This window comes from Plodia interpunctella, chromosome 7, assembly GCF_027563975.2.
Source record: "Plodia interpunctella isolate USDA-ARS_2022_Savannah chromosome 7, ilPloInte3.2, whole genome shotgun sequence".
NCBI lineage: Eukaryota > Metazoa > Arthropoda > Insecta > Lepidoptera > Pyralidae > Plodia > Plodia interpunctella.
This window is the reverse complement of record NC_071300.1, coordinates 7,018,291-7,043,497: the sequence shown is the minus strand read 5'-3', so window position 1 is coordinate 7,043,497 and position 25,207 is coordinate 7,018,291. Positions and strand designations below refer to the sequence as shown.

Sequence of the window (25,207 nt, the reverse complement as noted above, 5' to 3'; positions counted from 1 at the left end):
ATTGTATGTCGTTGTTGATAAAGTACTTGTCCATATCGAACATATCACAAGGAGTGTCTGAATATAAAATGTTGTAGACAAATCTGTTCTCATTTATTTGTGCTTGTCAGTTGACGCTCCGCCCAGCGGCGCCGGCGCCTATTTGACATTTACACAGAACATTGCGTGAAACAATTTGCGAACAATGAGCCCGCTTGTCACATGCTCCCGGAACACTTGCGGCCTCAAACCCTGACCTCTAAAACACTCCAGCCAAGACCAGATAAACATTCATCGCAAAGAAAAGATATAAATAACCGCCGTAAAGGAAACATGACAGTTTTGCAGCAGCGAAACCTGCTATTTGCATATTTAAACACCACATTTATAGTCACTTTAATAAGGTAAACATAAGAATTAAAAAGCATTTACCATTTTAATGTTCATCTTCATTCACTCATCTAGGTACGTACCATGCAAAATAATTAAAGTATTAATTGAAGAAATTATAATAAATAGCATCAAGTTTGAAGTATATTTTATAATCTTTTCGATCTGCGACATACTTGGGAAGTCGTTCATATAATACGACGCAATATCTAGACACTTAAAGCAGCACGATTAATCAACCAAATTGTCTATTTGTATCATTGATTGATGAATAGGACTGTTCCACTGGTCGAAATGCAACGATCACTAGATCGCCCACGGACCAGCGAGATAAAATTCAAAGAAATTGCTCAAGTCCGATGTTCCCACAAGTGCGTCACAGCGATTAGGTAACATCGACCGGATCTGCGCACTCATTACAACAAAAAGATCATATCGCTGACAATGGAGCACTCGGCGACAGAAAGTGATAGTCTAATAGATATTAAACCGAGACGATGACGATAGGAGCCAGCAACCGGCCGGCAAAATGACCAGTCACTATGAAGAGACCACCGCCCCGGGCATCCATTAGACGCAGACATAAACCCAAACAACAGCGGTTGAGACAAGAGAATTTATAGTAAACGCGTAGGCATAATGTGCACTATCGTAAAACAAACCTTGGAGCGACATGAAAAGCGAAATAGCAAATTCATTCCGTTACACCTGACTTGTATAACAGAACATTTGTCATTCGCGAGTAAATTGCAAGGAAACAGAAGCCGCGGTGGCGCAAATTGTCAGAAAGGCGAAGCGGAACATGTCAAAATTACGGGTATTCATACATAAAGTGAAGCTGTGTTCTTGCGGTTGACAAATGAAGCCGTTGTTCTGCGTGTGCGCAGGTTGTGGCTACTGTGTGACCCGGAATGTGCGCCCTGTCACACATATGAGTTATATGCGTTCTAAATCGAAACCTAAAAGCAGGTACCGTTAAAACGGTAGGTAATAGAATAAATATCTTCCAACTTCAGAGATATATTTTATGCGGCAGACGATAATAGTTCTGAATGATGATCCTTGTGGCAGGAACCTTGTGACACAAAATGGAAATGCGCATATGGTCTGCGGGAGTTACTCTTCTAGACAAGACTGTCTCACGTGGAAAAAGATCATTGAAAAAGTCCTTGAGAGTCATAACATCGCCAACGACGACCCGGAATCGAATGCTCTGAACACTCGATTTATGGCTGATTTAGGCTGGTTATGCATGAAACCAATGCTGTCTAGTGGTCAACAAAATAATGTCAAAGTATGACGTGTCTCTCATCTCCGCATCATGGCTGCGTTCGAGGCTGTGACTCTCAAAAGCCCGGAGTTTCTGTAAAAAACCTTAAAATTTGGAAGTGTCGGATATACTTTGACAACCTGCCTGATGTCAACCATCTTGGGAATGCTATTATTGCCTATAGCTGCGTAGCCTATGCCCTATTCTAAAGCGGAGCCACATATCAAAGCCCGAATAATATCGTAAAGAGACACCAGGGTGCAAGTGATTGATAGGGCCTGACCTTTTGAGCAGTAAATAACCAAAATACATTATTGAGTTGTTTTGCATGTCACTTCATGATGTTATAAACAAAACAACACTTGCAAGTATATAAAAGCTACCAGTGCTCCGAAAGCCAGTAATTCCATTTATTCATCAAAATCGGTCTAGTAGAGTTGAAGTTGATTCGTTAAAAATAAAAAATACACATATTTCCTCTTTATAAAATTACAATATATACTTACCTATGATCTAGAACAAAGACTAAGGTATATTTTAACCTCAAATTTCCCATTGTAATATACGAAAACGATGTCTTCAGAATCAGTAAAATGTACTGGCCAAGGCCAAAAAGATTTAAAACCCACATTACCCCTGTTTTATACATTTTTAAATCGTTAAATGTACTTTAATTCTTAAAATGTACATTAATTCCCATAAAAATGCTTAAGACACAGAACAATCTACTCATAAACAATCACATATATAAAATTTAAAATACAAATACAGCCTTGAACTACAGATTCAGCGGGGAAAGAAACAAAGGTGCCATATCAGATCTCAAAACCGAGTGCATTAATACGAAAACATAAGACATTAACATACGGAACAGCGTTTTCCAAACTTTGCTGTGCCATTTTAAAAAATTCGTGATCTACTCAATGTTGCAGCGCTGCTGGGGTGTAAATGCGGAAGCTTCCACCAGGAGGCATACTTTTGCTTTGGCAAAAACTATGTCACTCTCTCTCTCACATCCTCGCATGTTCTCGCTTAGATTCTCGGCCGAAAAACTTAAGGTCCACATAAAAAGGAAACCTTTAAATTTTAAAGATGGCTCTTGATTGTATGACCTGTCGTCTGCCTGACTACTTGCCTATCAGCTGTCAAGACTTCTTTAGTCACCTAATAAGCACTTTATAGGCTCCTTAGTCATCGACGTGAGGATATGGAGTGGTTCTATACTCTGGTGCTATGGAGACCTCACGCCGCAAAACGATGCTACTTATAAATACTTAGATTTATTTCACTACGCCTCTCCTGGTAACGTTTCATTTGTAATATGCGTCGTAGGTAAGTATTTTTTAAAAAGCGGGAACGTCGATCCCATTTTGTTTATGTAGTTGCCATATTATTTTGATGACCCAATGCCGGATAACCATTCAGCATTTGAGAACCACTGATACAGAACATTGCCACTGAGATGAATCGGCTCGATAGTTGCTATCGAGGGTTTAAGTTAAATAAATGGAGCTCTTAATGTATCTCCGAGTCCAATGATACAAATGTTTTCAATTGCATTTTCGACTTTATTCCTTCATTGATAAGAACATGATAGATAGTGGTGGGGAACTCCCATTTACACCCACAAACCCGGAAGGCGTACATTTATACCCCAACGGCTAATGCAGTTCGAGACGTAAACATAATTATTGTTTGTATAAATAATAACAGGTCTGTTGTTTATTTCATGTTCTACACCACATAATATATACTCGCAGCTAAATTTCAATGATTTTGGCATTTATGTGACTAATACGATAATACTGAGTAAATTATGATCAAATGCTGACCGGCGGGATTCTCACGCGACGCGAAGCGGAGCGCGATTATAAAGCCGATCATAGAATGATGAATGCCTGTGTGTCATACTCATATGACGTTCAATGATTCTTATACAAAATTATATATGGAAGTACAATATGAAAATATATAATTAATGAAATGTCACAAGAGTTCAATAATATAAACAGCATTCACACACATACGTTCTACCTAATGTAAAATGTGGGTACACGTACGTACGGTGCGGTCGAGCAACTGTCGACGAGTCCAATATAAAATCTAGCATTAGGTACCTACACAGTACCTAGTACTAGTACAACTATGTATTGGCAGGCTCGGAAAACCCAGACTCAGGTGTTGAACAATAAACTTGTTGCAATATATTGGGCGACCCCGCGCATGCGCACATACCCTCATTGATTTTTCTCATTTTGACAGTTCCCCCTATGTTTTGAGCCAGTGTGGTTTCACAAAGTAAACAAAAATGGCTTTAGATTTTTCTGCAACGTATAAACTATTAGTTTTAGGCGATTCTAATGTAGGAAAAACGTGCATAGTGCATAGGTATTGTGATGAAAGATATTACGATATTTACATATCAACTATAGGTGAGTTCAGTGTTCGTTTTACGAGCCTTTGTCAGCAGTTTTGTTTTCAGATTCTTGTCACCTATGCTAAATAAAATATTATTCAGAGTGTAGTAGCTACAAAGAAGACGTGTAACGGAACCAAGTGTTACATAGCATTTATAATATTTTATGCCCGGCTTTGCACAGGGTATTATTTATGTACGTATGTACCTACCTAGATATAAAGTGGGCAAATACTGACTTATGAAATAAATTGTCTAAATAGCAGTGGAAACTGCATCAAAATCCGTTGTGTGATAAAAGAAGAAAGTTTAGAATCAGACAGACGCGGAGGGCAATTTTGTTTTAGGTATACTTCGTAGGAATACGTACCTACTTGAGTTTAACGTTATATACCTAGATAGAGTAAAATAATATTTATTATGTATTATTTAATTTTTAGTTAACTCACGGGCAGACACAGTCTTTTTAACGAAATAAGTATTGTAAAGTAATAAGTAGGTAAATTTTAGTTAATCAATATTTACTTTCAAGATTTCGTGATTAAATTAAAATCGGATAACTGTTTATTATATTCTGTTACTCACAGTTCGATGTACTTAAGGTTTTTCACTTAAAATATGATTGAGGTAAAATGAATCTACATAAGAACTTTTTGAATGCATCAAGTGTAAGTAGATACATCTTGATTTAGAACAATGCATATTAAAATTCGTCTTTCATTGTTTGTGTGCATTTTTTATATATTTTGCAAGATGTTTAAGTAATTGTTTTTGAGTGCGACTCACACAAAAAAAAATCAACAATAATATAATCACATTTTTTCATTTGTTTTTATTCAGTTAATGCGCAGAAAGAAATCCACATATTAAATAGATAGATGAACCCCTGTTTGCACCATTTACAGAAGAATCATAAGTTGTATTCAAAAATAAATGAGCGCAAAATAATTTAACGCAAATGCCATTTCTTCCAGCCTTTTTGATTTTTGTGCTCATTCCATATCTATTTTACAGTTGCGAAAAGACTATTTGGAAAATTAAACCATTTAGCGTCTGGATACATAAAGATTTTATTTATATGTCTCATTATATTTGCGATTTACAGGTATAGACTTTAAACAGAAGATCATAAACTTGGATGGGGTGCCCATAAAACTCCAAATATGGGATACTGCAGGTCAAGAGCGTTTTCGTACCCTTACTACCGCATACTATAGAGGAGCTATGGGCATTATACTTATGTATGATATAACTAATTTGGAGTCCTTCAATCACCTCTCTTATTGGTTGAGAAACATTCAAGAAGTGAGTTTCCTTATTATTTGTTCTGAGCCAATGGTTCATTTTGAAGGTAAAATGCGAATTTAGTTCCATTGGATTACTTCTGTAGATGTTTTATATAACAAGGAAACTTTAAATTGGACATTTTCTTTAACTGAAGCTTGACAACAACAAAAAAGGGATAAGAATTTGGTTTTCAAACCAAATTTTGGATCTGCTTACACATGATTGCATGACACCTACGATAGAGGCATTGTTAATTTTTCGTAAATGGTTGGAGACGACTAAGGAAGGAACCGAGCTCAGATAAGGATGAGAAGAGAGGGTCTCATCCCAACTAATATCGTAAAAGTGAAAGTAAGTTGGTCCATAAATTGGTTATCTTCAAGCTGATTCTAGTCAGTCTAGTCTTCTTTAAAATTTGCATAGGTAGGTTGGAGTAGTTACATGTAATTAGGAGTACGGATTCTTGAATACTGCCGTGAGAGATTAACGCGGTCGAAGCTGCGGGTAAAAGGTAGTTTTCTATAGATTTTCTTCGCAGGAAACTGCAGGAAACTCATTTGTCAATTTTCAGTATGCATCCCCGGACGTAATCAAAGTATTGGTGGGCAACAAATGCGATGTGCATGAGAACCAACGGGCAGTGCCATGGGAACGAGGCCAGAAGGTAAGGGACATATCGGGAATTAATGCTTACTGTGGACTGTTGAATGTTGTCCGTTTAAAAACAAATAGGTACCTAATCAAACAAATTAGGTATAAGTGTGTTAAGCGTCTGATATGACTTTTACGACTACCACAGACATTTGGTAGGAAGTAGTCGCATACACAGTGTCTACACACTAGCAGGTAAACTAGTCATCCAGTTTGCAGGTTTCCTTACGACGTTTTTCTTCATCGAAAGCAAGTGCGGTTGAAACCCAACGACGACTGTGGTTGGCCAATGGAATTAGTAGGTAGGTACTCCGTACTACCTGAGTACCTACTAATTCCATGGGTTAGCCATCAGAGTTAAAAAAAATATTTGTATGTACCGTTATATCTTACTTATTTATTATACTTTACAGGACTTAAACCTTAAGGATAATTTTCGTCTTGAAACATGTTTTGTCTACAAACTCACAATATAAATTTTATCTAGTCCAAGCTTACACATAAAAATTAATTTACAGATAGCAGACGATTTCGATATGCCATTTTTCGAGGTTTCGTGTAAAAATAATATTAACATAGAAGATGCTTTCTTGACGTTGGCCAGAAAAATAAGAAATTATCGAGAAACTAAGGTAACAGCCATTTTATTTTAAATAATAACTTGAATGCAAAGTTTCATAGAAACAACTTTATTTAAATCAATGAAGGATTACTTTGCCTTCTTTGTTATCGTATCTATTAAAATATTTTAAAGTAAGTACATTGTTTCTCTCTTTTCAGGCCGATGCTTTTGAACTGAGGGAAAGAGATAACGTTATAAAGCCATCGGATTCCGAAACAGATGTGTCAAAATGTAGCTGTTAGCCTAAGTTCATATATACAGACATATTCAACTTATGTAGAAGTGAATGTAGAAACTGTGTAGTTTTCTGTACAGCAGGCTTCAGAAGCTTAAAATTTTAATGCTCAAGTGAATCTTATACTTTATTCGATATGAACAACGAAACATTATAGTAACACTCAATTTGTCTGCATTGCGATCACGGCAACATACAGAATTATATTGGTAAATATGATATGATAATAATTGTGCCTAGTTCTCTTGAAATGTTTGTAGTAAGCTAATTGGAGCGACTGTACAATTTCACAGTGCTTCGGTTCCATATGTGGGTTCAATATTCGGTGCAGGCATCGACTATCTCTTCATTTAGCTGAAGAAGATAGAATAATAGCATAGTCGAACTATTTTGAATCTAAACGAAACTCGCACCACACTTTAAGTGCATACTTGTATTAACCTATTTTCAAAACAAGGAAGTTTTATGAGAAAGATTACAGTCTGTCAAGAAACTGAAGAAAATAAATGATGGCGCTGACTCCTGTTGGCTGGCAACACTGGGTGTTTATTAACCAATCGTGACCATTCTAGTTGGTATTGCTATGGCAAAAAAATGTAGTATGTGTAGTAAAATCAGTTTTCACTTTTTTGACAGACCTAAGTATATCCCAAAAGTGAATTTAGTATTTATTAAGACTGGTTTGTAACATTAGTGTTTTACTGCAACTCAGGGCATTTACTTGCTACCGATCATATAATATGTATTATTAATTACTAATTTTACAATAAATATCCAGTGTAGCAAAAAATACTGTTACTGACCAGTCCTATTGTAGAGTGATCTGTGTTTGATAAGCTTATTTTTTTCACTCAATAGATATTGTGATGCCTGAGGAAGGTTTAGTTAGGTGTACAATTTATTATGTTTTACACGAGCGAAGGCGGAACGGGCGGCTAGTTATTATTACTAATTAGTGATTTAACACAATACTGAAATAACTGTTTAAAATTATCACATTATGTTCCATAATCAAATATAAGTAAAACGTGAAAAGGGAAGATAATATAAAGATATAATATACGGAATGATATTAAAAATTATGGAGTATGGGCCACTCTGTGGTATGAGCACAGGTATATTTTGTGTGGTGAAAACAAATAAGCCTGCCCCTGCTTTTGTTGCTTTATGCATTGTGTGCTATACAATACTCTGAGTGCACTTTTAGGTATAGTATTAAAATTAATTAAAATCTACAAAAATGTCTACATCTTGAGTCTAAGTGACGTTTTAAATTCAAATATAGAAAATAAAGGCACCCACGGGTGAGCTTTGTGCTTGAAGAAGTAATCAACACAGGTAATCAATATTCGCATTTTAAATAATCAATTTAAAATAAAATTTTTTTTTTTTTTGCCCAACTTTAAGGAGATAATATTATTCTCAGTCTTAGCTCAAGTACGTTTTCTATACCGAAGTAGTATAAATATAGCCATAGCCTAATATTTAGCAAATTTTCAAAAATATATTAAAGTATGACCTTTATACTAAAGAAAACCCTAGTCAATTTGGACCCAATGACTGCCAATAGAGCTGCAATCAATTGTATGTGCTTAATGCAACACTATAATAAAAGGCACATTATAACGAATTTAAACGTTTATTAAGAGTGAAATTTTGTAATAACGCATTTGTTACATTAAAATAAATACCATACATCGAGCAATATAACAATACAGAGTGAAGTTGCAAATTTCATTTGTCGAATCTACACATATTTCATGACAAAAATTTGGCAAATCAAATTCAAAGTGAAGATAGTTGAAAGTAAAAATAATTCGAAATATAAAATATTTGGCTATACTACTTGGAAACTACAGAAAAAATGACATCAATATTTTAAATTTCCTTGGCAAAAGTTTAAAAAAGAATCTAAAAATATAAATTAAATTCATTGAGCGAACAAAACTACGACCAATCAATAGTGTACACTCTGTAAGTTACAACTAATGCGATTATATTGGAGAGGTGTAAAGTTTATGAATTGTGCATTATTATTATTGAACTGTTCAATAGATTGAAAAATCATAGTGTGTCTTACAGTTCGTGCTTCGGGCTGGTCCCAAAATGAGTGAGGTTTTGCTGCTGGACAGTCAATCAAAAATTGCGAATTTAATGAAATTTGTTACATTATTTTAAACACAAAAATATATACAATAGTGAATAACTCAGTCTTATTAGATTATTGCTACATTTATTTTGCGTTCGCCACGTTTTTTACATAGTCATCATATTGTCCTAAACTAATAAATCATACATGTCACAGATATAATATTTTTAAAGATAATTGAATATATTAGAAAAATAAAAATTACTGTGCATATTATGACAAAAAAATATATTTCAATTATTACTATTTCGTGTAAAATGTTATCCAAAAGCGGCCAAACTTATCCCGTTATCAGTGAAAATTATAAATTTACGCATTAAAAATTAAATAACAAAAAATAACAGTCTCCATGTAATCACATTAATAGTAACAGTCACTACATCAGCACAATTCATATTAGGTTTTAATAAATGTTCTATGTATAATAAAGTTTTAATATAAAACTCGTGTTATTATTTTTTATACCGCCATTTGATATTTATACATTAATTCAGTCGCAATCAAACATATCTATAAAATTGGCGTTATGAATAACCACTTATATGTGGTCACAAAATACATGACAATTTCATTCTAATTAGACAAATATAGATAGGCAATCTGTTATGGCATATTAATTTAAATTTTGTGCATATTACAGCTTACCGACATAATAAGCACTCATATATTTCTCATATGATAATACATGCTATATCTTGTTTATTTATTTTTTACAAACAATTAAGAACATAACAAATACATGCTTCAGAAGATATTTAATTATTAGATGTTTAATTATTTTTTAAAGCGGATACACACATGCCAATACCTTACTCAATTGCATGCCAGATAGCATAAACATGCTTGTAGCTGGCATGTCAATGTAAAAAAAAAAAAACACTTTGAACATGCCAGCACGCTATGTACTTGTCCATTTTATCATGAAGCTTTAGATAAGAGATTAGAGACATATTGTTATCTATTTCATCTGTGGCCAGAACTCTCCTTCTAACATGAAAAGCATAACTAATATGCAATACCTATGAATATGCTTAGCAATAGATAAGAAAGAGAGGTCGGGCCACACATGAAAGAGATATCAATATATGTGCCAATATTATCTATACCTTCATGGTATTACGTGTGTATATTCACCTTAACAGTGTAAACAAGTTAATAGCAATCACAAATTCAGTTTAGATCTCTTTAGTCTCATAGCGTCAATAGACACATGACTGCGGCCGCCTATGGCATGTTCTCGTTTGACACATACAGTGCCGTGTACTGTCTGATCATCGAATACTGGTGTAGCTGGCTCCGATTTGATCACAGGCAATGAAGGTTCTGTTTTTACAGGTGCTGGCTCCTGCTTTCTGTAAATGATATTATAAATATTACTGCAATTTCATGCGCGTTTTTTTTTTGCAAATGTGGCTGAAAAGACAACGCAACTAATCCGAAACCTTAGGCAATTATTACTGCCCATTCTGCGAAACGATTCCACATGGGCAAACTCAGTATCAAATAAACCTAGCCTAACAATTAACTAATCATCATTTTAGATTACATGTCAAAATCACTTTACCAGTGCAATAAAACAATAAAAGTGAATTTGCATCATCCAGAAGAAATAAGGTAATATTTTTTAAAACATAGAATAGTTTACACAATGATATACTCCAAATGATATACTCCTTTCAAGTATAGTATAGTATTATAAATTATACTTACACTATAATAATTTCAGGTAAATCAACTGTTCTCTCAAGAATGCTGTTGGGAATGTCAGAAGAGCCAAAACATTCTGAATATGCTTTGAATTGATTCATGTGCTTTTCTTCGTCGAACTTGGAAGTTTTAAAATGTCCTGAAAATTGTATTACAAAATAATTAGAATAATATAAAATAATTAAATAATAATAATTTGAATAATATAAATGTACATTAAAGGATTTATAGATTAATTTGTCAATTAAGGATTCACTGTTTGGGCAAATAGTCCCATAGCACAATTTGTCATTCTTTTTTAATAATTGCAAAATATAGTTCCCAGAATGGTAAGATGGGATTTGTATCCTCCACCACAACATTTTTTATTTCTTCTAATTTTTTGACAAGGCTTCAGTGCACTTTGTGTGACTATGTCAGCCTCATGGGGGATCTCTAATATAATCTTATCTAGCTTTCATAATGCTTGTCCACATTTCTTAAATGGATTTAGCCACCTGTGATATTTAGACATTATGTTCAGCAATCTATTACATGTGGGCGCTTTGACTACCTTGTTATTCACAGTACACAAATCTGACTGAGTCACGCGCATCATAAGAAAGAACTTGTTTACCGGAATGTGGCCACCACAACATATTCTCTCACTCTAATTTTATTAAAGAAAAAAACTTATTATATATATATAGAGAAACTATAAACAAAATATAACTGTTTATATAATATTTCAGAGAAACTATACTTTTTCAGTTCCTGGGCGTCAATCAGACTGTGATCCACACATCTGGTTCTTAGTTGCATCCCCGTAGAGTGTTGCAGACTAGGTATAATCCTGCGGACATCTACACCACTTCGAATAATGATTATTATACTTACTGACTACTTGTGCTCCTTCACTTTTATACTCTTCTATTTCAAGATCTTTCTTATTCAGCAGAAACCGTAGTTCCTTCTCACTAGATTTTAAATCTTGCACCAACTTTAACAAGGGCTGGGTTATTTTTTGAAAGAACTGTAATAATACATGACAATTTCATTCTAATTAGACAAACAAGGGCTGGGTTATTGTTTGAAAGAACTGTAAAAGTATATGATTAAGTTTTATTGTATGAAAAAATAAAGTTTGGTGGTCCACCACAGAACAGGTATGCCATATATTCAACTTGTTTTTGGTTTTTAATCTTATTGATTTTATCTACTCGGGGATTATACAAATGTGTTAGGAAAATAAGTTTGGGATATTTTCTTGTAGTAATAAGTAATTACTTATAATCATGCTTACCATTTCTTTGGTGCCTTCAAAAAGGCCTAAATTAAGTTTTAAAGAGTAACCAAAAGACATGCTCATGGAAATTTGCATTCTTTTACCATTTATTTTTACTTCAGCTTTCTTTAACTTATCAGGACATAACAGCAGTTGAATTCCTTTACTTTTGAGAGCATTATCATCCAATTCTAATGTAGTATTACTCTCCTGTAAGAAATAAATAATATTTATGAAGTGGTGGCGGTCTAGAGGTTAGGACCGTGTGCCTGTGACTGAAAACTCCCAGGATTGAATCTTACTCTTGCCACATGAGTTTGTATACCTGATTAATGTTACTTGCTTGTGGTGAAAGAAAAAAGGCTTATCGCCTAATGTGTAAAATGGACAAGTAAAAAAGAGGCAAAGAGAATTCTAAGAGTTGTTGGGTGTTACAATTGATTACGATCCTCAGTCATGAGGAATACAAATGTAAGTACCTATATGAAGAAGTCAAACTATTGAAGGATAAAACTTTTTCTTTGCATGTAGATAGGAAATCTATAAATGTGACACTGTTGTATAAATATAATCTTGCCTGAACTGAGACACTTCACTGACCAGCAATGAAACAACTAGAATTTATTGGAAACGATGTTGCAGTTTGTTCAAAACTCTATTGCATTAACTGTGTAGTTACAGGTATAGGTTATTATTTATTGCCATTAATTATTATAAGTTGTTATCTATTGATAGTCAAGGGAAATAAACTGAAAGAATACTTACTTTTAGAAGACTTACAAAATCACTTTCAGTAAAACGAACAAACCACAATGCTAGGTAATCAGTAACTAATATTTCCAAATCATGTTTTTGACTACAGGATAAAGAGTATGATGAATTATTAGGTAATTGTTTCCACATTGTACTGTACTAGAAGAATTTACTGATTAATTTATTTTATCTATTTTTTATTTCTAGTGAAATTTATTTCATTTCATTGGATTTAATTTAGGAAATTGTTTTTTTTTAATTGATGACAAGACAGACAACCACAATAATAATGTCGAAGATGTCAATGTCACTGATATGTTATGTCACTACCTACTGCTCTACATATCCATGGACTACCCAGGAAACATTTTGATTGACTCAATACCATTGTCCAGGTGAAACGGCGGAAAGTCTCTTATCTGGGTGATGTTCTTAGGTATCTACGATACAATCTCCTGCAACTGATAATGATGGGCATAGTCGTTAGAAAAAGAAAGGACGGAAAAAATCTTGACTGCGGACCATACGAATGGACCAGGATAACGAGCTCGGCTGAGTTTATTCCGCAGAGCTAAATACAAAAAGGACTCAAGAATACTGATAGCTAACCTACATTAGTTGGAGAGTTTAAAATACAAATATGTTAAATAAATATAAATAAATAAATATATTAGGACAAATCACACAGATTGAGCTAGCCCCAAAATAAGTTCGAGACTTGTGTTATGGGATACTAACTCAACGATACTATATTATAAAACAAATACATAGATAGATTCACATCCAAGACCCGGGCCAATCAGAAAAAGATCATTTTCCATCATGATACGACCGGGGATCGAACCTCGGTTCAGAGGCAAGCACTTTACCACTGCGCCACCGAGGTCGTCAAAAGAAGAAGCCCAGTAACAACACGAATCTCTGAAAACATATACCCATGTAACTTGGACGTAACAAAGCCGCAAGATAGGCGTTGTACCTGAAACTGGGCACACTATGAGGGACAGAAGGTAATTAGTGCCCGTTTCTTCTCATTGTTTTTTTCGAATACACGCGTTTCTCTTGTCTTTATAAATGAGTGAAAAGATATGAGAAAAGAAGAAGATATGACGAAATTTAAAGTTTCCTCATAAAACTGTAATAATAAATAGCGCAAAAAATCTATATATACTCGTATCTACTTTAGGCAAAACTTCCAAATAAAAGTCTAATTAAACTAATTTTTAATTCAATTTACCAGCGGGATATTACTTAATTTTCAAAATTTCAGCTATTTCAGCGGACAGCACTCTCTAGTACAGCGGGTTGTTGAAGTTTTAAGTACCTAACCCTGTATAACTACGGCTTTTGGAAGTTTTCTTTCATGTGCCTACTTTTTGCCAAAATTATTAATTCTACCTAGGTCAAATTGATCATACCTCCATATTATACCTTTAATTCGTTAATGAGGCAACTTAATTCGTCCATCGTTTAATTACTAATGACAGGCACGCAGACGTTGATATAAATGAGTGATGAGGTTTCAGCATGATTTATTTTGCGTTACGGGATAACTTCATTCATCTTCATGATTGTTTTGCGTTAATAGACTGTTTTTTTATTTTTATTGTAAGTAGAAGTACCTAGTAAAATACCTACATGAGGGCGAACTTGGCATGGGTACATAATTATTTTCAGAATGTTATTTCAGAATTAAATGTCGTAGGTACCTTGCATGTCATCGATGTATAGATAATATTACCACAGAAATGAATCTCGATTTATTTCTGTGGTAATATCTAGTCAGTCGTACCCTACAATAATAATTTCTTGGGTAGTACCTACCTTGATGCTGGTCAGTAATATCCACTAAAATCAATCGAGATTTATTTTATAGACTTACTATTACTACATAATTTATTACTACACAAACCTAATTAAGTCTGTGTCACTAGTAACATCGCCGCTATTGCCGTTGAATAGAACTGAAACTGCTGGTTTTCTTTTGTTGATTTTTTGTAGGTACGGTCGGTTGCAAAAGTCCATACATACTTTTGAACCTTAATATTCATCTATACTATTATTATAAAGAGGTAAGCGTTTGTGTGTTTGTGACTTTGTGAGTTTGTATGTTTGAGAGGCGGGTAATCTCGAATTCTACCGAACCGATTTCAAAAAATCTTTCACCATTAGAAAGGTACATTACTTATCCAAGATTGCTATAGGTTACCTATATTTTATCCTAAAATTCCCACGGGAGCGAAGCCCCGGGCAACATCTAGTATGGAATAAGGTTCAAAAGTATGTATGCACTTTGCTGATGTTGCAGAAATAGTGGAAAGTACGGTGAATACACACTTTTAAAATATATAGGCTTTTAGAGCCGACTGTACTTTTTTATTTCTGGAATATCAGCTAACATCTATTTCCATGCAAACGGCTCTATATGGAGATAATACGTCAGACCGTGGACACATGGTAGCACATGGTAGGTACATTTCGAATACTACGGAAGGGTAGTGCTGAATAAATGACGTCATTTATCAAACCTAGATACGTCGTCGGCGAATGACACCAGCGAATATATTCGCATAGAGTTTTGGATTTTATTTTAAAAATAGAATGAAATTTGAAACAGGTGTTGGTGGAAACTTCTATGTTTGCAAGGGCATTGCAAACATAAACAAAAACATAATGTCCGTTAGTAACAAAAAAATAGGAACTGAGAATAATATTTTACAACGTTACATATATTTAAACGACTAAAAAGAGCAGTGTGACTTTTCCTATTAGTATACCTACCTAAGTCTAGATAGATAGCTACATGACCTTTTCTAAAGCAGTTTAAAAAGAGTCATATTCTAACTCTAACAGAACTTGTGAGACGAGAAAGTCTGGTAAACAACTTATAATTAACTTACTGTGCTTTTCTCGATTCCCTTTTTGCCCTTGACTACAGTTATGATTAAAACTTATAGAAAGTATTATTCGTAACAGGTAGGTGCCTATATCTGATAAGTACACCTTATAAGTATTAGGTATATATTGTATGGTATAGTCAACAGCACATCAATCTAACCAAATTCATTACAAACTCGCCGCTAACTCCGCGCCATAGAGGTAACTACTATATATACTAGACTATTATAAGATACCAATGGGAATAGCCTTCGCTACGCGTTGCTGCATGTAGGTAGATACATAACTTGTTTGTCAGAAGCAACAGAAGAATGAAGAAGAGAATAAGTATTTTATGATTGGTACTAGAGGGAACAAAGCTTGCGACTCTCTCATGCCATGTGTGTGTACCTAAATCCCAGAAATCTGAGCTCGACCGTGGAAATGGAACGGCTGTGACGTCATTCTGTAATGTTTTGCATTCAGGATGCACAACCAATCAACGCCAGCGAAATTGCTTATTTGTCCGATTTCATTGCAAATTAACAATTAACCGAATTTCAATGATTTCAAATTGAGTTGGCGTAATTCTGGCATCGCAAAGTTAAGCTGTTTTACCATCTCTCATTGCGGTTTGTTTCCTTTTTTTTACATATACTCGTAGGTAGTGTATTATAATAGAAGGCATAATTTAACAGTCAGGAGTAGAAAACTTACTTAGGTGTTTACTACATAATAAGAAATCTAAAAAATCTCCCTTCTAGAAAATCTCTCCAGATTTTGTATGCATCACAGTGTTTAAGCAGGTAAGTAGGTACTACCTTCATTAGTTGACTTTATAATAGTTTTATGAAGTTGTCATTACATTTTCGTATTTTTTATGTATCTAACCAACCAGCAATAAATTTCATAGGGAGCATTCAACTGTCCATGTGTGATTACTGATCGCAAGTAGCCACTGTTATTGCATAATCCATAAACTGATGTAGGTTACAGGATAAGAGCGTATTTGAAATTAGGCATACCTAAATCATGCATTTCTGTCTAACGTAAAGATTTTTTTATTGAAAAATAAATTTAAACATGTTTAATTCAATCATAATTACATCTAATTTAATTTAAAATGTGTTTAATTATTATGCTCAATTCTGGTTATCTGCCTGCAAGATCACAATTATTCCAAGTTCGATCACGTAATTCACGGCCCTGCCCAATGATGGCCGAGAACCAACGACGCTTACATAAACTAAGTTTTAATTTATACACTTAAATGATCATGATTAATGTGAGCATATTATAAGAAATTTTATTATTTATCAATCAGATTACAAAAGTATTTTATTACGTCCAATTTTGCTCATATCTGTCAGCGAGATCACATAATTATATTCGCTCATGATTTGGCCCACAAAATTCACGGCTCTGCCCAACGATGCCCGCAGACAAACGATGCTTCTATAATCCAAGCTACCCAACTCGAGTGAACATACATCCATTTAACAAGATTCGCTTGTATTGCTTCACTGTTAGTACGGTATTGTTGCTTTGATCTTGTTAATTAAAATTACTATTGTTCTAAACAAATGTTTTCTTCGTGTAATTTAATAAATGGGTGATATGAAAACGGTCAGCAAAGTATTCGTGTATATTTGGTTTGCTAATATATGTAATTGGCCAGCACCTTAATTAAGTACCTACCAAATAATATACAAATTACATGTCTGCATTTTACAAAATTTTTAACGGAAAAATAATTATTTGGGTAGCAAGATTTGGTCAGCACAACATGGCCAGCAAATAATTATTTAGGCAGCAAAATATAAATAATAAATGACTACCTATATCAATAGTGTAAAGTAGTTAGTCATACCTATACATTAAAGAAATAAAAAAATGACATAATATACTTATTATTTTAAATTGTCAAATTTCTTTCTACTGGGTATTCGTAAATTTTGGTCTAAGGAAAGTGGTTCACATTACGAATGTCAAAAAATATTCAGAAAGAAATGAATGTGGCTCTGTTTTCGTATTCCGTAAGCAGTCCAAGAAGACATTATTAAAAAAGAAGCAAGAAATAAAAAAATAATGGAAGAGGAAATAACAATAAAATGTAAGGGATATCCTACTGAGATGAAGTGATTCGTTCAAAAGCAAACAAATTATATCTGAAGTGTTATAGTCTTTATTCAGCGGTTTTCTCTTACAAATTCTGTATTTTTTTATATTTGTTTGGCTTATCGGTAGCGCGTATCGGAAAATATTTGTGGAAACAAATAGATTGAAGTATTGTTTTGTGATTTTGTATCGTCTCGGAATATTTATTTTACAGATATTTCCGAAGAGACACTTCGGAATAATCCATTCCGGTTCACTCACACACAGAGCTATGTCTACGACTAGGTAATATATACACTGCGAAAAAGTATTTTTATTTACCGACTTCATGTACCTACCTACATTGTTTGTACACGCCAAGATTTATCTTAACACTCGACGTATTTATTTACGCATGTTTTGAAATAGGTAAATGAATCATGTACAGTCAACCGCAAGTCAAGTTTACTCTACATGCGGTAGTTATTAATAGCGGCTAGTTGGCTTGTGAATTTAGATAGGTTGGAGTGCTGTCGACTGCAGTTAACTAAACTTTTCTCATGTGCGTTGTATTCCATACCTACTGTATCATTCATCGCGTACCTACATAAAAACGTAATATTTTATATTTTCGCAGTGTTACATCATCTGTATATGCTAGCCACGTGGAAATGGAGACGCCGTGAATGTGAAAGCATGCGAGCGTTCGCCGCAATCCGCCATATGCCTAAAACACAAAAGGAATGCATTACATCTGGCATATACACGTGCCCGTTTCTATGACTCTATTACCGCCGACTACTCTAAAATATAGCTCCTTGTAGCGAAACGTTTTAAGGGAAAATAGTCTTTATATACAGATGGAATAACACGTACTTACGCAGCTCGATTTAAGGTTATTTTTATTGGAAATTGACTTGAGTTTTTGTTGATAACAATAAGTCTGTTAATACATTATTATATAATATGAAATTGTTGTAATTGTATAGAAAAAAAAAACTGCATTATATTAATGCGTTGAATATTAAAAACTAGTCCTCACTCAACGAGTACCTACCTAACAACTTAACTACCTGTATGTTTGTACCTACATAAATAAATCATACATTAAAAAATCAACATCAGACACGATCTCTGATTCGAATGCAAACTAATTAAAAGTTTTTCTCTTTCTTACACAGTTCCTCGGGCCAGATGGGACTGAATTGAATACGTTTTTGGAAAACCACTTCCCAAGTTTTCCCATTGGATGACCGGATGAATGGGTCTTATTGCTATGTTAATACACATTTTCACTTTTGTTGCCCTTTGGAATTATAATTTATTCAATTGTCAAAGATTTCCACATACATAAATTATTTTAAGAACGACCAACATTACATGAGTAAGTTTTCTATTTATTAGTTGCACTTTATCGCGCCATATCGCTATCTCTATTTGGTCTTATGGTTGGCTGGTACAGAATACCATGTGGCGTTAAGTCCACCATTTACATATATTTTTTGTAATTTGTGTAGAAAAGTTTTAAATAAATATTTAGAAAATCTATCTATTGTTTAATATTTCCTTGTCTGATATAATAAACTTATTTAGTTATTTTAAAGAACTAAACTTAGTAAATATGTAATTGAAAACATCACAAAACACCAGTTCAAACAGCAAACTCCAAATTCAAATTCAATTCACAGGTACTTTTTCTCGTCAATTTTTATATTTATTATTATAAACTGCCACCAACAAAAGTAAAACCATGAAACTATGGTTAACCCTTTTATATCGCAGTAATTTTCCTTAACTCCCAGCCCAACTGGTCACCGATAAAACTATGCAAGCACCATTTTGCACTATCGTGATATTTAGGAGGCATACACGCTGCCTCTATCAGACTATAAGTACAGAACAAAAATAGAAATTTCGTACAGAAAGTTCACTTTCCGACAATATATTACACAAAATCGAAATTTATTTCGTTGTATTAGCGTTCCGATTTAAATGTCACCGCTCATAAACCATGGTCTATAATCCATGGTCTTTTTGAAATGAAACAATCTCAGTAAATACATAGGCAAAATTAAAACCGCAGTCTCTTTATACTTTGTGGCGCCGCAATGGAATAGAAAGGACCCCTTGTGGGGTATGATGGCCCACTTGCCTAACTTTTGGAGTGACGACCCCCTGCTATAAGGACATATAGTGGATATTACACGGCGCGCCAACCCGGAAAACCGAAATTACGTAGACGCAACATTGAATTTCGGCGTAATCGGCTCTGGGATAGCTCGCGGCTGATACCACAGAACATAATAGAATAGTAAGGTATCTTACTATTCCTATGTTATTATAATTATCAATACGCCTGTTTATAGTGGTCTTGCGTCGTAGTTTCTCGTAACGTATATAAAAGAAGGCAGTGCTTATCATTCGTTCATTTATTCAGTTCACCGGGTGTGATTACAATAAGATTTATCTTATCCCTCTTGATTTGTCTACGCTCTTAATCGGTAGCTTGGTAGTCGACAACGCCTTTTAGATAATTTTTTTTTATACCTACGTCAGGTGTTGCAGCTATTTATTCATAAAAGCTTTTCTTTACTAATTGATATTATCTAAAAACAATTATTAACGATAAGTGATTATTTTTATCTCACTTTAAATTTTGTAATACTGATTTCGTGAAACAGGCTAAAATGCAAAAATACGCAAGATTTGCTTTTTGATTTGATTAGAGAGTTGATTGTTGTTACAAGACTGGTTTTCTTTGACAGAGAAAAGAAAAGTGGACTTCTGGTACTGAATTTGCGCCAACATAATGAGGATTATGAGCTATAAAGTGTGACGGACCGTGGCGTCACCTTGCAAACTAAATTATGAATCAATTGGTCTATCACTGAATTGCCACCATTTTGTAATAAGTCAATTATTTTTAGTTGAAGTTAATTGTACAGAACTTATAGATTATAATATATACTTACTAGCTTTTGCTAATAACTTGTCATTGTCAATATCTCCGGTTCTAAGTATCGTATCGCGATGTAAACTATAAGTACCATATTTAAAATTGACAATCTAAATCTTTCTCATTAATCACACTATTTATTGATGAAAACCGTACAAAATCAGTCCGGTAGTTTTTGAGTTTATCACGTTATGTTAGGCATACAGACGGACATATAAATGCAACAGGGTACTTCATTTTATGTTATGTAACTTTTTTGTTAGTTTAGGATCTATTTATTATGTCAATATACCTACTGATTTTAAATAAAAACAAAATTGTTAACAGTTACTAACAATGTTTTATTTATTTATATTAAAAGTAATATCAGTCCCTATAAAAATGAAATACAGCCTATATCTGAACGCAGAATGCCCATAAAAATTTAGCCCTTATCCTTATAACGACAATATCGATATCAGTAAAAGGTCGAAATACACCATTCTCAGCTACTGTTAGAACAAGCCCTAGCCTTGAAGTCCACCATTTATTGTTAATTTAAATGAATTTTTGTTGTCAAGCAATGTAAGTAAGTCATCATAAGTTGAATGATTCAATTTTAATACATACATCAATTTTTATTTTATAGAAATAGCTACGAACCAATAAGAAAATAAAGTGAAGAAATGTATTTTTTTTACAGTGTATGACGTAATGCCGTATGAGAAAGTTAGGTTTCACGGTTTCACTCGAAAGAACACGAAAAGAACCACCAAAAGGACCACCAAGAACTTGGTGTGCGTTAGCAAATCCCCTTTTCACTAGATAATCTTTTCGCAGTGAGACGTAGTCAACCAATCACAGTGTGGCATCGTCTCGTGACTAATAACCTACCGCAATGTGATTGATTGCCTGCGATCACTGCGAAAATATTATAGTGAAAAGTAAATTTCAAAATTGGTAGTCATTTGAGATATTATAATGAAACTTAATTTATAAATTAAAAATACCTTCCTGTCCAATTATAGTCGAGGAAAAAATTACATACCATATTCCCGAGACCGCAAATTAGCTTGTGACAAAAAGACCGAATGTTTTGAACAAAAGGGAACTGTCGGCGCCGTACTCGGGATTTTATTAATGTGTTTGCTTTTAGAAGCGGTTTTTGCTAAGTAACATCATGATTTTACCATTGTTGTCTCATAGCAGTCGCTAATGAGTTTAATTTACAACTTTATGGTCACAAAGGAGAAGCAGAGAGGTGTTGATTTTGGTTTACATTTGGCGCAGTTCAATATTAATAAGTAGCTTTTTTGTTGCGAGAGAGATCTTATTGCAATCAATGTGTGACAAAAAAATCATTCTTGTGCAGTAAAACGTCGAGGAGTTACCACGTCTGAAGCCGTCCTTGGGTGAACCTGATGGTGCACCCAGGAACGGCTCCATGAAAACGAAGAATGATCTGATGATCATGCGTATCATAATTCATCAAACATGTGTACAAAAGCTCATGCTCAGCTCAATCTGTTGAAGATATATATGCTTCACACTTAAGTTGCAGGTTGCGTCATTTCATTTCAATTCAAATTAAAAAAAAACTAGATCAACATCGGATCAGCTGTTATTAGGTGCTACGTTGTCACGGACAGACCATATAGATACACATACACAGACACGTTAACTTATAACTCCCTTTTGTCCTCGGAGTTTAAAAAAAACAACACAAGTCACAATCTATAAAAAGAAATTTAATATGAAAACAAAAGGGTATCGAGTTTCAAAAGACAAAACAATAGAGCACAGCAGATGGCCTCGTTATTCAGCGATTGAGCGAAATAATATTTCACTATAGAAGAGAACCGGTGAGGGAAAATAAATGTGTCATGCCTAGTTTTTCATTTAAATCGTATACAGATCCTACCCATGTTTATCCCGAGGGAATGGCGATGTTTTACATGTTGTGTTTTAAAAAAATAATAAAGTTAACAAAATAAATTACGCACTAAGATAATCCAAATATAATCTTTGCGTTCCCAGGTTCTTATTATTTTACATGGCTAACTAATAGAGATTCATTACATACCTAGTTACCTACTTATACACACACGTGCCTACACGAAAATAGACCTATTTTATTTAAATTGTCTACGAAATCTAGGCCTAGTGAATAATCCAAATCAATTAATTATATGGAAATGTGGCCATTATAACTTGTCTGCTATTTCGACTCGGAAAGAAGAAAATGTAAAGTGTAAGTATCCATCTGTTTGTCCTTTTTCAGCGTCAAAACGAATATACCATAAGTACATAATTATCCGCGCCGAACATCACATCAATCTAATGACATTGAAATTTTTGAAGTTGCAGAGAGTGGCATACGTAGGCTACTCTACGAAGCTGAAAGCAACGTATATAAACGTATGTAATATTTAAATAACATAAATATCAAAACATTATCTACAACGGGAACAATTTTACGTACCCACATGTAATATCTCGCCTGTGTCCCGTGGGGAAACAGAATACAATTTCGGTCCATAACAAACTTCTAATTTATATTTATTTTTAATTAAAAGGGGACATCGACTCATGTATCTCGTTTTCCCATTAAACCCCATCTTTATAGACGCAAAACTCAGTTATTAACTTTGATAAAACTGAAAGCTATTCAAATACATCGAACACAAAGGATCGTACTCAACTGTAAGACACATTTATGCAAATAGGTTGACCGCAATAATCCGATGGGCTGACCCCAGATTCTGTGGATTGTTACGAATTAAGTTGTGAATTGGGTAATTATGCTACGCCCAACTTTGATAAAAAAGTAATTTAGAAGTTTAAATTAATGTTTTATGAAATTAATTTCGTAAATATCACACCAGCTTATTTGTTCTGGAAATAAACAAAGTCGTTGCACGAGTTTGAATTTTTAACCCCTTTTTAGGGTTCCATAGCCAAATGGCAAATACGGAATCCTTATAGATTCGTCATGTCTGTCTGTCCGTCCGTCCGTATGTCACAGCCACATTTTTCCCAAACTATAAGAATTATACTGTTGACACTTTGTAAGTAAATGTATTCTGACCGCATTAAGATTTTACATAAAAATAGAAAAAAATACTTAGAACCATACTTAGAACTGAAACTCAAAAATGTTTTTTTGTCGAACCCATAAGTATGGGATATCTATGGATAGGTCTTCAAAAATAATATTGGGGTTTCTATTATCATTTATTTTTGAACTGAATAGTTTTCGCTAGAGATACATACAAAGTGGTAAAATATATACACCTCCTATATCTTCTTAAATAAAAGAATGATAAAACTAATATATATATATATATTAGTTTATATAGTAATGTACGTATATATATATATATACGTACATTACTATGTAACTTCCCGAGATCCCCGATTCCCACGATCTAGTAAGTAGTTTTTTTTATACATCATAAATCGTAAACCGCAATTTACCTTTCATTCAATCACCGCAAATATAAAAATATACAAAAATCGGAACCCTCCATGGGCGAGTCCGACTCGCACTTGGCCGCTTTTTATTCTTTCGCTTTTTAGGCTTTCGAACCTGAGTGATGACATTTTTGCCCCATTTTTATAACCAACATCCATACAAAAAAAAAATCTGAAATCTATATAAATTCGGTCTTCTTTTTGTCGAGAGTGTTATTGCTAACACTGGTGTCAGGCATTTGACATGACTTTTATTACTGCCAACCGCCATCTAGCGGTAAGTAGTAGCAGCATACTCGTACTAGGAAACAAGTTAACTAGTTTTGCTTCATCACTTGCTTTTAAAAAGTGAAAAGTTTTTTTTAAAACTACAATAAAATAAAACTATCAGTGAACATATTCGAACCCGACCACTATCGCCTGGTATTTATAGACGTGACATGTAGAACGTTGCCATTTTTTACCAAAACAACCTATTGTTGTTCCCTTTACCACGATAGGCGAGTGATACATGGAAATGGAACGGTTTAGTACTGACTAGACCTCCATAATTCCACCTTATCTATTCTATAATATTTTTTTCTACTTACCAAAAAAAGCCTGGATACTAGACCTTCAAAAATATTTCTTATATGCACTGGGTCTTCTGGGTGGAATCTGCCTTTCTGGTGGACGGCATGGCTATTTGCCTGTTTTATATTACAAAAAACGGATTGCACTCCGAAGTGAAATTTTTAATATTAATGTTGTGTATTTTTGACGTATTACGAATTTTCGATCATGTGTCCCACGCGAGTTTAACATTTTATACCCATGAGAAAAAGTGCACAACAACGCCGCTAAAGAAGTTTTCACTTCAAAAACTTAGCTAAATGGACACTGATATTATTATAATAAATTTCAATGAACACGTTTTTTGTCTTTTGGGCCGAATCTAATAGGTCCAAAGGGTGCTGGACCCATGGAACGACCTTAAAATACCACCACGTTGTGTTGATCCCAATTTATGTTCGCATTCGGGAATTAATGCGTTGTTCTCATGTTTTAGCTTTCTATGAGCCTTTTAAAATAAAAGGCGCACGAAAAATAACAAACGTCCAT

At 34.0% G+C, this 25,207-nt stretch overlaps 2 protein-coding genes across 2 annotated transcripts; one reads left to right on the top strand and one right to left on the bottom strand.

The window, feature by feature from the left end:
* The first annotated feature begins 3,891 nt into the window (after window positions 1-3,891).
* Window positions 3,892-7,877, top strand: RabX4. Its single transcript, XM_053747664.2, has 5 exons — window positions 3,892-4,071; window positions 5,161-5,360; window positions 5,914-6,006; window positions 6,512-6,625; window positions 6,774-7,877. The coding sequence occupies exons 1-5, from the start codon at window positions 3,948-3,950 to the stop codon at window positions 6,855-6,857; spliced, it is 615 nt and encodes a 204-aa protein (XP_053603639.1). The 5' UTR covers window positions 3,892-3,947; the 3' UTR covers window positions 6,858-7,877.
* A 593-nt stretch (window positions 7,878-8,470) lies between these two features.
* Window positions 8,471-24,839, bottom strand: LOC128671304 (uncharacterized). The gene is made up of 5 exons (XM_053747663.2): window positions 24,697-24,839; window positions 11,989-12,180; window positions 11,583-11,718; window positions 10,710-10,845; window positions 8,471-10,351 (listed from the first exon to the last, which is right to left on the bottom strand). Exons 2-5 carry the CDS (start codon window positions 12,064-12,066, stop codon window positions 10,162-10,164), a joined length of 540 nt encoding a protein of 179 aa, XP_053603638.1. The 5' UTR covers window positions 12,067-12,180; window positions 24,697-24,839; the 3' UTR covers window positions 8,471-10,161.
* Between the last annotated feature and the right edge of the window lie 368 nt (window positions 24,840-25,207).

Excerpts from the sequence above, each read along its gene's own strand:
- LOC128671304 (XM_053747663.2), bottom strand. The coding sequence starts at position 12,066 with ATGCAAATTTCCATGAGCATGTCTTTTGGTTACTCTTTAAAACTTAAT. Across the intron at positions 11,719-11,988 it reads TTGAAGGCACCAAAGAAATG|TTCTTTCAAAAAATAACCCA; the intron begins GTAAGCATGATT and ends GTATTATTACAG. Across the intron at positions 10,846-11,582 it reads TGAAGGAGCACAAGTAGTCA|GACATTTTAAAACTTCCAAG; the intron begins GTAAGTATAATA and ends TACAATTTTCAG.
- RabX4 (XM_053747664.2), top strand. The coding sequence starts at position 3,948 with ATGGCTTTAGATTTTTCTGCAACGTATAAACTATTAGTTTTAGGCGAT. Across the intron at positions 5,361-5,913 it reads GGTTGAGAAACATTCAAGAA|TATGCATCCCCGGACGTAAT; the intron begins GTGAGTTTCCTT and ends GTCAATTTTCAG. Across the intron at positions 6,007-6,511 it reads CATGGGAACGAGGCCAGAAG|ATAGCAGACGATTTCGATAT; the intron begins GTAAGGGACATA and ends ATTAATTTACAG.